Here is a 15,984-nt window from a genome sequence, read left to right on the forward strand (position 1 = left end):
GAGTAATTTCAACAAACAAAGGGGTTGCTGATTTTCATAATCAATGGATTTTCATAAATGGTAAATTAGATGCAAGACATAGTTTAAAAGCAGGTGCATATTAAGCTGATGAAGAAATCCTCAGATGTGATCATTGCTGTTCAAATAATATCCGTATCCGGACAGCTCATTGAAACAACAAAACATTGTATACAAAAAAAGAACATTCATCAAGTAGCTGCTTTCTACGCATGAATGAAATGGGCCCAGTGACAGGGGATTTCACAGGTGCTCAAGACACTCAGCCTGTACCCAGAGTCAACTTCTCACCCAGTCGCTTTGAAGAACGCCGCTGAAGTATCCAACAAAACTGTGTTTTGGAGGCATTATATTGCTTTAAAGCTTCAACCACATCCCTTCCTAGTGTAATAAAATAGCTGAGCCAACAGCAGTTGGTTTCTTGTTGTGACTGAAGCCCATTTGCAAGTTTTTTATTATACTGGCTTAGTTCAGAGATAAAGGCTGGCTACTCTTGCTGCTTGCAAAGCAACAAGTAGTGTCAACATGCTTCCAGAGAGAGTCCAGTGGCCCACAACTGATATGCTCCGCTCCATCTACCCATACAGATAACACAGATGAGAAAAAAACTGTAGGCAGCAAGGAAAGGGAACAAAATTTTAAATAAACAAAGAAACCTGAGTAGCTGAATTATACCTAAAGGAAATGAGCTCACCATTTGCTTCAGATTCCAGCCACAAACAACTGACAAGTAATCAAGAGTCATTAAAGTACAAGAATTATGAATCACATTCAACTTAAAATCAGCTACTCGGGAAATTCCTGGGACTCACACAAGCTGTAAACTGGGAGAATAAGATTAAAGAGTGAGCTGTATATTTTTAACTTCATGAATGGTGATAATGTAACATTTGAAATCTATTGGTTTACATTTAAAAATCTATTGGTTTATTCAGTCATACCTGTTATTATCTCAAGAGCTAGAAGTAAACTGATTTAAAAAAATTAAGTTGGTTAATATCAAAGTGAGAATAAAAATGTTTTATTGTAAAAGTGCTCATGTTTTTAAAGGTGAAGCTAGAATATTCTAAAACAACTTAATACTGGAAAAAATTCCCTTAAACTCGTAACACATTTTATAACTGACTTGAAATCCTTTCTGCCATAATCCAAAATTTACAGTAACCCAATACTATTTGATTTTGAAGCCACATTCCAATACACAAAGCTGTTGTAAATATAGTTATATCCTTTACATTCTATACTGATAGCTGGGCCTACTTAATTCAATGACAAGCTATTATCTTTAAAAAAAACCCCAACACCAAACAAACAAAAAACAAAACAAAAACCCCAAACAAACAAACAAAAAAACAAACAAAAAACCACACCCACCAAACTGTTATCCTTATGGAGATGACAAGTCATGTCAAAAGGATCTAGGTGTTTTCTTAGCTTTTGTATTCTTAATCACTAACTAAATACTGAGTGTAAGGCTTAACCCCGCTCTTTTATGTGAGGTGGCAGAGATTCAGGTGCAGGTAACTGCTCATAGGCAAATTTAGACCTCCTCTTTCTTAATGTACCATGAGTAGCAAGGACTTGCAAATGATTTTTCTATTTAATTGGAAGCCATGTTGGCTAAATAAACATAATTGTGGCATTATTGATATGGGATACAAACCAGAACATGCTCCACACAACCGCCAAACTTAAGGCACCATAAAGCCTCAGGCATATCTGAGCCCTGACTCTAGAAGTGCCTTGAACAGAAGGGGCTGCTCCTCCTGCACTGAGCCTCACTCCCTTCAGCAGGGGCTTGCAGAAGTGCCTGCTCACAGAGCCAGGATTTCAGGATTGGGGCAGATTTCTTAGCATGGCTGTAATTTTAAGTGTGTGGAGATTCCTATTAGGCTAGTGAGTGTCCCTGACTAAGAAAACCAGTGTGAATGACAGGGTGCCACAGTAAGGGAAATTTTTCCTGATCAAACAGTACTTCTGTGGCAGTTCTTTTTACTAATATTTACAGGGCTACTTAACTCTCCATGAATTCTATCCCTTTGGGGTTTACTGATGGACCATCACAACTAATGTATGGTGGACAGTATTCTCTTTAGTTTTAACATTTTATCATCAGCTGTGAAAAAGAACACTGGAATTAATAATACCTCCACCTTGGCAACTTCCGCAAAACAGTGCAAACCTCACTATCTCTTTCAGCGCGCCACCACAAGATAAAAACCCTGTATTTCTTTAAGAGGGTCAGTGTCTTCATCTAGTTGGAATGGAATGTTGTCTTTTCTAAATTTGCTAAGTCAGGCTAGGCGATTAGTCTGAAACATTCAAGTTACTTCAACTATAAATTAAAAGAATCAGCAACATTTTTATCTGTAACTAAAAACTAAATCACAGAATCACAGTAAACCAAGACCTGCCTGACCATGGGTGTGATCCTACTAGCTCTCCAGGGTTGGATCCACTGCATCTGAACTCTGTTTGAGAGAAGTACTATACAACTGCAAGGGGTTCACACACTTGATTCACAGGAGCAGCTCATAATAGGTATATATATTTTCTTTAGCCTGTGTTATAATCCAGGTACAGACAAGATAAATATATAAAACCCTATTATTAACAGCCCTGACTATGTAAATGAATTACTGTAAATTTTGTTAATTGATTTTTCTTGTTTAGATACTGCACTCCTACTAAGCAAGTAAACTGTCTTCGGCAAGGTAACCCGTATCACTTCCTGTAGCACCTTCTCTTCTTCAGAAGTCTTCCCCCATACCAACCTGCCCATACTTCTGCCAAATTCAGGGAAGAGACCAAAGTGATGAAACCCCAGACATGTGTAAGGAAATAGAACTAAACAGTGAAAAGCAGAAAGCAGCTTTCAAAATACAAAACTTGTTCATGGGTCTGCACAAGAGTTTCTCTCTTAGGGCCAGTGGTTTGTCATTAATCAGTATCTACTAGACAAACAGATTTTACCAAGAATCTTTCAGCAGGCATTTCATTTTGTCCACTGTTCTTCCCAGACTACTTGGATTTTGAGTTATGAAGACCTTCTTTTCCTCTGTCCTATCACAATCTTATTCTGGAGAGAGAATATAGCTTGTAACAGGGCCCTTCTAAACTCTCAAGACACGTATTAATGAACAAATCCCTACCCTGAAGATACCAAAAGTCCCTTGGTAGCAGAACTGGTCCTGTTTCACCCCTCCCACCCCCTGGGCCTGTGCATTTTGCACCTGTACCAGCTTTGAGGGCAGGTGGAGGTCTTGCCAGAACTGTCAGGCTACAGATTTTCCAAGGTCTCTGCCTTAAGACAGGATGCATTACAAGGGTCCGAGGGTTTATTTCAGCTGCAGCCTCACTTCAGATCTTGTGCCAACCATTGGCCAGCTCAATGAACTCGGGCACTGGAAATTATCTCATCCATTTCTGCTTCCCTAAGAGTCACTTAATACTCATAGAGATCATGCAGCCCTGTTTGCTGTGAGATTACTTGCAGTACCAAAGCAAACTCATTTGCAGCTAGCTTGGATATCTCTCTGCTAAACCATAGTTTCAGTTCAATCATTCAACTATAATTCACCCACCTATCTAGGTGCAAATATTTAGACCAAAGTAATTTGATGGCACTAAAGCCGTACCGCAAACATGGCAGAGTTTCTGATCGGTAACTGTTACCAGACCCATTTAAACAAAGCAACACCACAGCCCGGGTCAATTCTCCTGGTGGCCTTTTAGGTATATTTTATCATTGAGAATAAAGTAATACAGTGTTTCAGTAAAACCTAAGTATATGACAAATAGTAGAAAAAGTGAGGTTTGAATCTTGCTGTATCTTGTGCCAGAGTGAAGACAACAAAAATTGTTGGCTCTCGCACCTGAGAAACAAGTATGAATCTTCATGTTTTAGGGAGAAAATGAGGAACAGGTGCCACTTCGCTTGATCAGAGGTTCAGGGAGAAGGTAATTGCTCACACTTCTACAGCACTTCTCAGGGAACAATAAATGTGAAAGAGGACACCTAGATGCTCTAGGGTTGACACTTTTTCCAGAAAGAGGGTTTGAGAAAGCCACCAAGGCCTAGCACCTCTTCCTTGGGAGTGTGAGGAGAAAGGAGAGGACCTGCCCAGCCCTGAGGACCTCTCCTCTTCCTGGCACCCTGTCCCTTCCCTGCTCTCCCTGCTGAATCAAACTGTGACCCATTTCTTCATTTATTATCTGTAAGGTTGGTGTATTAAAATTCATTATGTGAGTAAATGATTCAGACTGCTTTTAAAATCTAGATTATTTCCATTCCACCCCACAGAATTTATTCCTTAGGATAAATTTACTCCACAGCCACTCATCTAAAGTGAAGAGCCTTCTATAGGGATTCTACCATGATATTTTCTGTCCTGTTTCTTAGAGGATCTAACTGCTTATGATGTTGATATATTCAGTCACCACAGAGAGTGAGAAAAATGAATCTCCTGAAATTTAGAAAGATTTGTTCCTTACCTGTGTTCATTTTTGGTCTTCCAGCTTGAACTGTTTCTCTTGACTCAGTTCCTGACATTCAGTGAAGTGAATTCAGCATGCTTTCAGCAGATGTGAGGTCTGTTCTGACACAAGCTTAAAGATCTGAACAGAAAGGAATAGAGAACATAAGTGGCCAAAGTACCCAAATAAAGGTATGGTTATATCACAGACTTGGCACAAATAGAAGGTGGGAAGGAAAGAAGAAAGCTAAACCATACTCATACCAGTGAATTTAGATGTCGAATGCAGAAGGGTGGTCTCCTTAAGCTCTGAATTTCCATTTACGAAAACATCCCTCTTGAGGGAAACTCAGATCACCACCTGCTTTGACCTGGCCTCTGAAGAAACTGCTCCTCATCAGCTACACATCCTATGGAGATCTGCCTCAGCTTAGTCACCTGCACTACCTGAAGCTAAACCCTATGAATGTACCCACAAATACTATGTGCTGGTTTGCTGTTATTCGCTGCATTGCTACAATGTCACAGCATAACATGAAAAATCACATTTGACTGGACTAGCAAAGACTATCTCTTTTGCTGGGCCTGCATTCTTGGATAGAAATCTGTCAGTTCACATTTCCATCCACATCTTACAAAAAAACCCTGCTTTGAATATTTCTTTGGAAGACAGAAATTATGGGGAAACCAGGAACAATTTTTCAGGAACAACAGATCATTTAGGAGTGAGGGAGCTGTAAGTAGCTTTGCAGAAAGTGATTTTCACCCCTGCTGTGAGCCCCGTGTCCTAATAGATTCCAGCTGGCATGAGGAATGCACCCTGCTTGCCACAAATGCCCTCCGTTTCAGCTGGAGGCAGCTCTCTGAAAACACATTCAGTGCCTCAAGCACACATTCTGGCCCAATACCCCCTCCCAGTGGGCTGTGTGTAACCCACACCTGAATCAATTTAATCCTCTACTAATTACCAAGTCATTTGTGCTTCTCACATTGTAGTTATCACCATACGAATAAAATACATCACGCTCGTTCGTATCTCTAGGCATGTTTCACCACAAGCCATTCTCCTCATAGCTGTCGCTCGCATTTCTCTTTTGTTTCTCTAAATGCCCCTAAGTTGCTGACAGCCGCGGGGAAGCCCAGGAGCCTCTTACAGAAATTTAACCCTGAATCCAGTTGTTTGCTCGCCCTGACCGTACCCCTCTACATCCCCCGAAACTAAAAAGCAGCATTTAAAACTCCCCTCTTGAGTCACTCGAGCAACTTTCGTTCGCAGGAAGGTAAACGCCGAGGCATCCGCAGGTCCCGTGGGGGGTGGCGGGGGCGCGGCCCCGCCCCGGGGCGGCAGCGGCCCCAGCACCGCCCCGGCTCGGCCTTTATAGCGCCCGCCCCGCGCTGCGGCCGCTGCCGCTCTGCACCCACCCGGCACCGGCAGGGACCGCGGGGCTCCTCCGCTGCTGGTAAGTGCGATGCCTTTTAAACCGACTTGTGATTTAAGGACACACATGCCAGGTATGAATCGAACAGAATTAAGGGATTGCTTTTTAAATTAAAAAAAGAAAATGTATAAAAATCTCCTGTAATGTAGTGTTTCAGCAGAGGAGAGGATCTGCTCTACAAGGTACAGAGTATGATAATGTTAACACAGAATCAGCAGTACTATTTGTGGTGCTAAGGTTGGAAACTAATTATGGTAACAAATAACAAAATACTTTCATAGATGCCAAGTATCCTAAAAATAATTATCTTAATACAAAAAATGCTTGAGGGAAGATCCATCTGCTGAAATTCTCAGCCGAATCTGAAAACTGTGTGTGTCCCAAGTACCTGAGGCAGGATTTGCTTTCTTGTATTATTAAACATGCTTGTAAGCAAAGAGTACATCTGCATCAGCATTTTGGTTTAGATCATGTCAGGTTTTATTTCAAATGAATCCGCTGATCGTCTTTATATCTTATGTTCTGGTTCACACCCCTGAGCAGCTCTAGAGTACTTGCAATGTGTTTCTGAATAAAACTGAACTAGAAGATACACTCCAAATACCAGCAGGCATTCAGTCTGCAGGACCAAACTAGAACTAGTCCAATGCAAAAACCTCTGAAGCAGAGACAATGTGGAGCAGGTCTTCTGCACCAATTCAGTTCTGCACAGCCTCTCCTGCATTGCACTGCTTGCCAATGTAGATATAACTAGGATTCCCACGGAATCCTTTAAAAATCAATTCCTGTTTTCTAGCACTGAGGACACTTAAAAAAAAAAAATCCCATGACTTGCATTACAATTTGGAAAAAAAAAAAAAAAGGCATACTGGTATATAATAGCACTCTTCCCGCGTTTAATAGCACTCTTCCCACGTTGTTTTTACAAGCTGTTTTTTTAACAGCCACTCTTGGGAAGATTGCTGTACATACTTGCCTCCAAGAGCTAGCTGCATGTAAGAAATCAAGACAGAATATGTTTTAAGCCTCTCTAATGCTGTAAACATGTGAGGAAACATCAAGACCAGACTTTGAAGAGTTCACAGTGGCCAGAGGTACTCAGTGAGGTGGCCAGGTTCATGTAGATACCTAACATCAACAAGATGCAGTCAGCAACTACAGATGTAATGAAAAAGGAGCTTTCCCTTTCATACCCTAAATGTGGGTGTTCAGTGCTTTTGTTGCAAGGTAGTAATAATCAGTTAAATAGGTACAAGCAGCTGGACAGCAACTAAATCCATCTGCCAATTTCTGTGTTAGCCCACGCTGTAGAAAATAAATATGGGTTTTTCCAATTTCACTCCTTCATTTAAACTCAGAAAAAAATATGGTTGTACTGCTGAATGTACTAAAAAGCATCAAACAATAACCTGTAATTTAATATGTGGAAATAATTAGAAGATATTCCACAGCAAGTCAATGCTTAGTTCTTCTGTCAATTGTGTTGTGACTTATTCTGAAACCAATGGAAGACAACAGAATGAAGAAAGCTGACACTGAAAACTACAACATGACACTAAGTTCCTCTTTTATTTTCAGAATCAAAATAATACAGATAGAAGAGGAACAAAGTAAGAAGTTAACCAACAACATGAAGTTACTCATCTTCCTCGCAGTAACCCTGGGCATACTTGTCACAGGACTAGATTCTGTAAGTTTTGAAATAAATGGTGGGGGGGTTCACTTAGAACCACTTCTGGTTTTGATTATACTTCTGCTTTGAACAGTATGGTAGGCTTTTGACTTGAATTCTCCTTTTTGCTGCCTTTGCATGTACATATACGTATGCTGTACATATACCTCCAAAAAACACGGGTTTGAACCCTTTGGGTTTTCTTCTGATTGTGCTCCATCCTAAGATGTCTGCTAGCATTCAAATAGTGAAGACATCACACAATAACCAAGAAATCTAGCTTTTCTGTTTTTTTTTTTTTTTTTTTTTCCCTTAATGCAGTTTAGACATGGACACTGAGTACCAAGAGCTCACTGGTCTTTCATGGAGGCTGATATTGGGCCTTAACTAAATTTTAACCTCCTGTACTTGAAAGAGTGATGCTAAGAAAGGAGGAAGAGATATGAATTTGAATTTTTTTGAGTATCAACTTGTATGATGGTTCATATCTATCAGCAGAGCCATTCTTCAACATTAGGGAATTATATTGTTACCATTACTTGTTTTAACTCAGGCAAGACCACTTGACCTCTGGGAAAAGTGTACTAAAAACCTAATCTTAATTAATTCAATGGAGAAAGAAATATCCAGCCTGCAAAGCCAAGGGAGGACCTGAAGACAGGGCAAGAATCCATTGTTGTATAAATCTGCTGGCTTTTACTCCATGGCACAAATGTGAAGCGCCAATGTCACCAAAATGACAGAGGTAGCTGGAGAATGTTGCATCTTTGCTGCTCTGCTTGGTGGCTGAGAGGTGGAGAGGGAGAAGTTCCCTTCCCTGTTTTTGGGATGACCATTGGTAGCTGCATAGGTTCTCACAGCAGAAATAACTGCAATGTTAACCTGATGCAGTGGACCAGCTTGGTGGGTTTTTTCTATGGTATGGTGGTGGGTTTTGTTTTGTTGGTTGTTTGTTTGGTGGTTTTTTTTGTCCTTCCCCATTCTGCTTTGCTCAAGTAGAGTTCCACTCTTCATTCGCATCCAGATTCAACAGAGCAGGTTCAGCTAGTAACTGCATGCAAAAAACTAAACTGTTGAAGGGATGCAGCAGGGAACAGAGATTGGGCCCATAAAAGACAATCAAACCACATAACAGAAACTGTTGCCTTAAAATCCTTTTCTCTTTTCCTCTAGGTTTATAGCAAGAAGTACTACAGGCTGCCATATAAACGCAGATCAGATCACAAGGGTAAATATCTGCTTGTTCTACTTGAACCTAAAGAGAACTTATAATCCTGCAATTACATCTTCAATTAAGAAGGAAGATTCTTAATGATACTTAAACACCTAAAACTTAGTTTGCAACTATGTTTCGCTTCATCATTCAGATGTTTTGCCTCTAACTAGTGATGTCTCTTTCTTTCAGAATGCCATTGTTTGAATGGAGGAACCTGCATTACCTACTACCTCTTCAGCAGAATTAATCGTTGCATATGCCCAGATGGATACTCTGGGATTCACTGTGAACTAGGTAGAGTATCTATCTTCCTTAATACTAACTAAATTGATCAAAAAGATCTGAAAAGATTGGCAAATCATGAATATGAAATGGCAAGTGAAGTATTACCCATAAACACATGATTGATTATCCTTTAGCACTTTATGCTAACAGACCAAGTAAGGAGAAATAACTAAATATTGGTGCAAAAACCAGGATCTCTTAACTTTTGTCTACCTCACAAATGTTTTATTTGGGGTGAAAAAAGTGAACTTGTTTGGGAATGTCCAGAAGCAGAAGAACAACTGATTATATTGTGAAGTACACTGAAATGATTAAAGAAACAACAGCAACATGTGTGCTTTAAAACAGAAGATACTTGATGCTCAAAATTCATATAGAACAAATTTTAGAAGAATATATTATCAGTCCAGATTTTGCATAATCTGTTTTCAAGTGTAATGCATGAACTTTTTTCTCATTAGAAGGATCCATACAGATTATTTCTGTCTCAGAACAATCATAAATGAGAACATGCTGCTAACAAAATATTCATTTTCTCAGACACTGACAGCACATGCTATACTGAGAATGGGGAGAGCTACAGAGGAATGGCAACAGAAGATGAGTGTCTGCCATGGGACCTTCCCTCAGTAATCAGGAGAGGTCGTTACCATGCTGACTTGAAGAATGCTTTGCAGCTTGGACTGGGCAAACACAGCTACTGCAGGTAAGAAAAGCATCACTCTTCCCAGGATGACTTCTATTGCCACAGCCCCAGAAGTGCCTCAAGTGCTGGTACATGTTTAAAAAACAACAAAATACTAGAATTGAATTTTGACTGAAAATATTTGGAATGGGACTCTTTGAAGTGTTAGAGTTCTCACCACCAGAGACGATTGTACTGCAAAATTCCCAGTATGCAACAGTAATAGTTATCAATTATTTTCTCTGGCATATCTTGCGACAGGACATTTTTGGCCTTTTCAGGACAGTTAGAATTCTAAGATACTATTATGTTTTTAAACTGTCTTTATGAAAAGAACACTTCCTTTTTCTTCTAGAAACCCAAATGGAAGGAACAGTCCCTGGTGTTACACCAAAAAGGGATTCACCATTCAAGAAACACCCTGCAACATAGAGAAGTGTGGTAAGTAACAGCAGTTTCAGGACAACAATGGGGTTTTTTTTGTTTTGGGTTTTGTTTTTTTTTTTTTTTTTAGTAGCACAAGGTTGGTGCTTAGTTGTTAGAAAATCTGAAAAAATTTTCTTCTTTCATAGGGCGTGAATGTGGCCAAAGGAGCATCAGCAAGTACTTCAAGATTGTTGGTGGAAGCCAGGCAGAGGTTGAGTCTCAGCCTTGGGTAGCTGGCATCTTCCAAAACGTAAGGGGCGTCGACCATTTTCTGTGCGGTGGCAGCCTCATTGACCCTTGCTGGGTTCTCACCGCAGCACACTGTTTTCAAACTGCGTAAGTTTACAATTCCACATCCTTCTTCTTTACAACTTTCTTCAACTGATTTCTTTGCACAATGCTTGCTAAGCAACCCTTCAAAATGTACCATAGTAAGAATGTTCTTCTGAGCAAAACAAGAAAAGCAGCCATAAACATGGCTTGGACTCCTCTGGGAGTCTCAGTCTGGCAGAATGAGCTAGCAAAATGTAAACTTTTTGGTGAATTATGCAATTTAAACAATTTTAGCCTGAATTGGAGACAGGCTTTCATTTTACCTTAGGTGTTCCCAAAACTTAAAAGTTGTACTGAAAGGTGATGAACTGTTGAGCAATACATTTGTGGGTGTTGTTTGTTTGTTTTTCCTGTGGAAAGCTGATCCTGCTGGCATCCTGCAGGGGATTCTCATAGTCGATGCCTGGCCTGAACCTCTATCTTGAGCCCTTCAAATGGAAAATCAGGACGCTTTCCTTTAGATCAGTTTTCAAAGCTGACTAAATTTTGCTTTTTCTTGTCAGCACTAACGTAAACACAAAAAAGACCTGGAACTGGATCTAAATTGACCTCACTCAGACACCAGTAGTCTTCATGAAACTCTTTATTCTCATTCAGGTCAAAATACCCACCCAACAAATCTGTCTACAAAGTCTTCCTTGGCAAGTCCAGACTGAATGAGACTGATGATAAAGAACAAGAATTCATGGTTGATAACATCATCTCTCACCCTGACTTTACAGATGACACAGGTGGCAATGAGAATGATATTGGTAAGTGTCAACTTAATATGAACTGTTAAAACACTGAGGATAGCTGAAGACTATGTAATCACAGCATACATCTTCTAAAACAAGTAGAATTGGAGATAAGCTGAAGCGCAACAGCAACTAGGTGCTTCTGAGAACTAGGCCTGTGCTGAGCTTGTATAAATTTGGTTTGTGGCATGTCAGACACATTACCTGGTATACAGTCAATTGTAAGCCTGTCTTATCTCTAGACCTGTACAAGGCATGGCTTTTCCATAAGCACTACTGGCAGCATCCCACTTCTACCACATTATTCTATGCCTACAGAGATCACATTGTATGTTTAGTAAATGATGAAAAAATGCATGTGCAGTGCCTTTCATCATATAGTACGAGAATGCCATATCAAGTACTGCATTAACCAAAGGTTATACCGAATTAATCCAGACTTTTATAAGTCTCTCTGGCTTTCACAAGCCTATGCCTAAACCAGCCAAGTCAGAGATGGGTATTTGCAACTTGCACAGAACAAACTTGCCACTCTTGCACTTGGCAATTAGAACTCAACTATGCCTTCCAGATTACTGCCACTAAGGAAAAAGACTCAAAGAATAGCTTCATAAGCTCTTCTGGTGAGAAGTACAGCATAAACTGCCCTCTCTTCAGAAGGGCAGCTGGTGCCACCCTCTACAGCCAGTCAGGAACCTGAGGTTTTAAAACATCTGAAGATAACACTTGCAGAAGAATCTTCCCTGAGCTATCAGCCCCTATCCTTCCAGGATGAAAGTTCAAGTTGGAACGTTTGCCAGTCTTAGTGCTGAGAAATTAATTTTGTTGTTACTAAATAATGACCTAGTGTCATTCCAAAAGCAATGAGAGGAACCGTGTGTAACCAGAACTAAATGTAATTGCAACTATTATCATTAACTGTAACTGCTCCTATTGTTAGAGAACTTGAGGGGGAAAAAAAACCTGCTTTACAAATCTAATTGTATCTTCTCTGACTTGTTTCTCAGCTTTGATAAGGATAAGAACAAATTCTGGACAGTGTGCAGTAGAATCCAAATATGTCAAAACAGTCTGCTTGCCAGAGAAGAACCTTTACTTACGAGACAATACCCGGTGTGAAATAGCTGGCTATGGAAAACAAGATTATTGTAAGTGAATGACATCTCATTCCAAAGCTGTACTTTCACCATGTGGGAACTGGATGTATTTTTATACCATAATCTGCAAAGGATTAAAAAAAAAAAAAATCCTTTCTATTATTCCATGTACTCCATGTGTGTCTGTCAAAGGTGATCTTTGCTGTCATCTTCTCTAGTTGTCCATGGCATTTCTAATCTGATGCTTCTCACATTTGTCAACCATACAAAGTAAGCCAAGGTGTAAAACATGGCAACTTTTTCATTCCTGATGTGGTGAGGAGTAGAAAAAATTAAAGCTGTGTTGGAGGATTAAAAAAGGATTGTGTTTGTGCAGAATTTCTTTCAAGAAATACCAAACTCTTTATCTTTAAAAATCAAACTATAAAGTTTGCATTTGAAACACTTGTTTTTTGCTGTAAAACTATTCATTAACAGTACAAGTAAAGCAATACTGCATAAGTGGGTAATAAGAGCCTCAAATCAGAACTGGAATAGTTATGCTAATTTCTTTTAAGTCCTGAAAGTGTGTGTTATGGGGTTGGGTTGGGTTTGGTTTGAGTGTTGTTGTGTTGTTTGTTTTGGTGTTGGGGGGGGGGCGGGGCATGTGTTTGTGGTGTGTGTGTTTGTTTTTGTCTTGGATGGTGAAAATAGTTAAATGCTGTTTTGTTTGCAGATGACATCTACTATGCTCAAAGACTAATGTCAGCCACGGTAAACTTAATATCACAGACAAAATGCAAATATGAATATTATGATAATATCAGAGTTACTGACAACATGGTCTGTGCTGGAGATCCCACATGGATGACTGATGCGTGCAAGGTAAAACTGGTTTGGTTTATCTTCTAAATAATTTTAAATATACATACACTATATGGATCAGCTGGTGGCATCTTGTAATTCTACTAGTCAGAAGAGTTTCTCTTCACGTAGCAGGAATTCAGTACATTTAATGGAGGTGACCCACAGTGTGGCCAAACATATGGAAGAGGGTTGGGACGTAAAGTTAGGTGTTATCCCCTCCAGACCCTTCTTTGGAGGTGCAAGGAGTGCAGTATCTTAGCCACTATTATTCTTCAAGGCCTTATTTACAATCTATTCAAGCAATGGCTGGTAGATATGCATCAGAGGAATATGGCAGCTACTCCAATCTCCATGCGCACTTTCTTACCATTAACTGTAGTTCTGCAAAGGGATAAAAGGTGAATTATAGGGGGACACCGATTCCACAGATTCCTCAAAACTATATTTACTTCCCTGTACCCTTGACTGGGCAGAGTGGCCACATGAGCCACTAAAAAGAACAAGTGTCATCCTCAAGTGTGAAAGTACCTTATGGAGAGTGAGACAATTGATTCTGTGATGAAGAATTGGGCATGCTGGCTTTGACCTTTTATCACTATCCCAATATCTGTGATTAGAAACTTAGGATGGAAGTGTGCAAGGTAACCTTTCTCTCTGTGCCCTGCTGTGGGGAACTAGAGAATTCCATACCTTACAGACTGTGTTCAAGTCACAGCAGATATTGAACCTTCTGTTCTATCTATGTGGTGTTTTCAAAAATCAAAGCTTTAGCTTGTAGGTGTTTACGCTTGTTTCGGTCTAGAACAGCAATAATCACAGGCTCCCTGTTACAGAGGCTCCATCTGCAGAAAATGGCCTAATATGTTCTCCTTCTGTTGTCAGGGAGATTCCGGTGGCCCAATGGTCTGTGAGCACAATGGCAGGATGACGCTTTATGGGATTGTCAGCTGGGGAGACGGCTGTGCAAAGGAAAACAGGCCTGGCGTTTACACCAGAGTTACTCAGTACCTTAATTGGATTGACTCCAGTATGAATGCAATCAGCACCAAGAGTCGTTTTCTTCCTGAACCAAAGTGACCTTTTTTCTACATCTGGAATCAAATGAACAATATTAAGCCTATACTGGTAACAGGACACTAAAGTCCTGAATATCACGAGAGGCTTTCCTTTTAAATGTGTGTGTAGTCTGCCACTCACATCAGTGTTACTGAGGCAGAGAGATGGTTGATATATTATCTTACTACTATGAATTACCTGAAAACCACTCAGTGGGAAGCTAAAATATTTAATATTTAAATGAGTATTCCCATGCACAATACTATGCATATCAAGTTATCTGTCCACTTCATTGAAGAACCGGCATTTGGTCTGGAAGCATTGGTAAAGTTTTAACTTATTTAACTCGAGTATTCATTTTATACATGGCCTGAGTCTAAAATCTTAGTATTGTTCTAGAAATCTAACTCACTAAAACCAGTACTGAGAAGGGTGATCAGGCTTTGCATCAGAAAGTAAAAGAAAATCAATCAGCATTATTATTGCTGAAGTGTGAAGAAGGACCAAAGTCTACTTAGACTAAGGCAACTCTTGGTGTAGAGGGGTCATTGCTATAGGCCCAACATACAGTAAAATCTGAAAGATGGCACCTGTAGCTATGTCAGCATTACAAACTCTTAATGTATTCCACTTAAGAACTGTGCTGCAAGAAGGGAAATTGGAAACTTGACTGGACTTTCAGATCACGTGTAAAGGTACCTGCAGGATTCCCCTGAAAATTCTGATTATGCAACCTCTTTACATATACCTATGCACTAGAAGAGGATTTAAGGACTCGGCACTCATTGAACGCTGCAGATGTCAGAAGTCAGACCTTTATTCCATTTCATTTAACTGATATTATATGGAAACTACTTAGTTTTTCCCAAGACTTATGCTGGTTTTATTTTTAAACTTGCCTTTTTTTTTTTCTACAGATTTGAATTATTCGTATGAGGGCTGGAACCTCAATTTTTATTTATTTTTACTGCGTTTAACTTATTTTTTATTATTAATGTTAAAAAAATCATTAAAAACTCTCTTATTCTTATGTGTCTGTCTCTCCTCTCTTGAAAGGTGAAGGGTACAATTCAAAGAGAACTGATATTATTAAGTTCTAATCTGAACTGTGAAGTTTCTTGGTAAAACATACATGTTTGAACTTCCTGTTTACTAGCAAAACATAGAGCATAGGATGAATGAAGTGCTGAGGATCCACTATCCATGCTGCAGGTGCTTCAGGACTCCCATCTAGACCCGTGAACTTGCCTTTTGCAAGTGGCTGTGGAATAACAGGTGAACCTGTAAAGCCAAACCATCCTCTTTGGGCTTTACCATAAAGCAATACAGTTCGCATACTCCAGACCTGCTCTGCAATAACTTCCAAGTCACTTGGTAGGGGGGATCAAGAGATAGGTATCAAAAGTTCACTCATTAACTAAAATGCTAATGAATGTGGAAGAATGCAAAGCAACAATGTCATAGAAAGGTGCTAAAAGGAAAGTGATAGTTTCAGCTTCCCTCAGTACTTCTTTGTGGACACTAATTTTTGAAAAGAAGCTTTTGCAGTTGACATCAAGTACTGCTACGCAAAAGCTCAGTTCGTAGAAATTACATCTGAACAGCAAGATTTATTTGTATTTCAGTTTCTTTTCTTTATCAACAAAGAAGTTTAGCTAGAACAGAATTTGTAGTAAAGAGTGCTAAGAACAAAGAAATA

The 15,984-nt window shown here is 39.7% G+C and overlaps 1 protein-coding gene and 1 long non-coding RNA gene across 2 annotated transcripts in view; one reads left to right on the top strand and one right to left on the bottom strand.

Moving 5' to 3' along the window:
• LOC135990689 (uncharacterized) overlaps window positions 1-15,984 on the bottom strand; it is a 117,092-nt gene that overhangs the window by 53,789 nt on the left and 47,319 nt on the right. The window contains exon 3 of the long non-coding RNA XR_010606447.1: window positions 4,513-4,635. This is a non-coding gene — a long non-coding RNA (uncharacterized LOC135990689). The remainder of the gene's footprint in view (window positions 1-4,512; window positions 4,636-15,984) is intronic.
• PLAU (plasminogen activator, urokinase) lies at window positions 5,907-15,252 on the top strand. The gene is made up of 11 exons (XM_065639199.1): window positions 5,907-5,953; window positions 7,511-7,622; window positions 8,778-8,832; window positions 9,010-9,114; window positions 9,646-9,811; window positions 10,146-10,231; window positions 10,363-10,552; window positions 11,147-11,301; window positions 12,294-12,434; window positions 13,099-13,247; window positions 14,112-15,252. The coding sequence occupies exons 2-11, from the start codon at window positions 7,563-7,565 to the stop codon at window positions 14,304-14,306; spliced, it is 1,302 nt and encodes a 433-aa protein (XP_065495271.1). The 5' UTR covers window positions 5,907-5,953; window positions 7,511-7,562; the 3' UTR covers window positions 14,307-15,252.

This window comes from Caloenas nicobarica, chromosome 7, assembly GCF_036013445.1.
Source record: "Caloenas nicobarica isolate bCalNic1 chromosome 7, bCalNic1.hap1, whole genome shotgun sequence".
Classification (NCBI taxonomy): domain Eukaryota; kingdom Metazoa; phylum Chordata; class Aves; order Columbiformes; family Columbidae; genus Caloenas; species Caloenas nicobarica.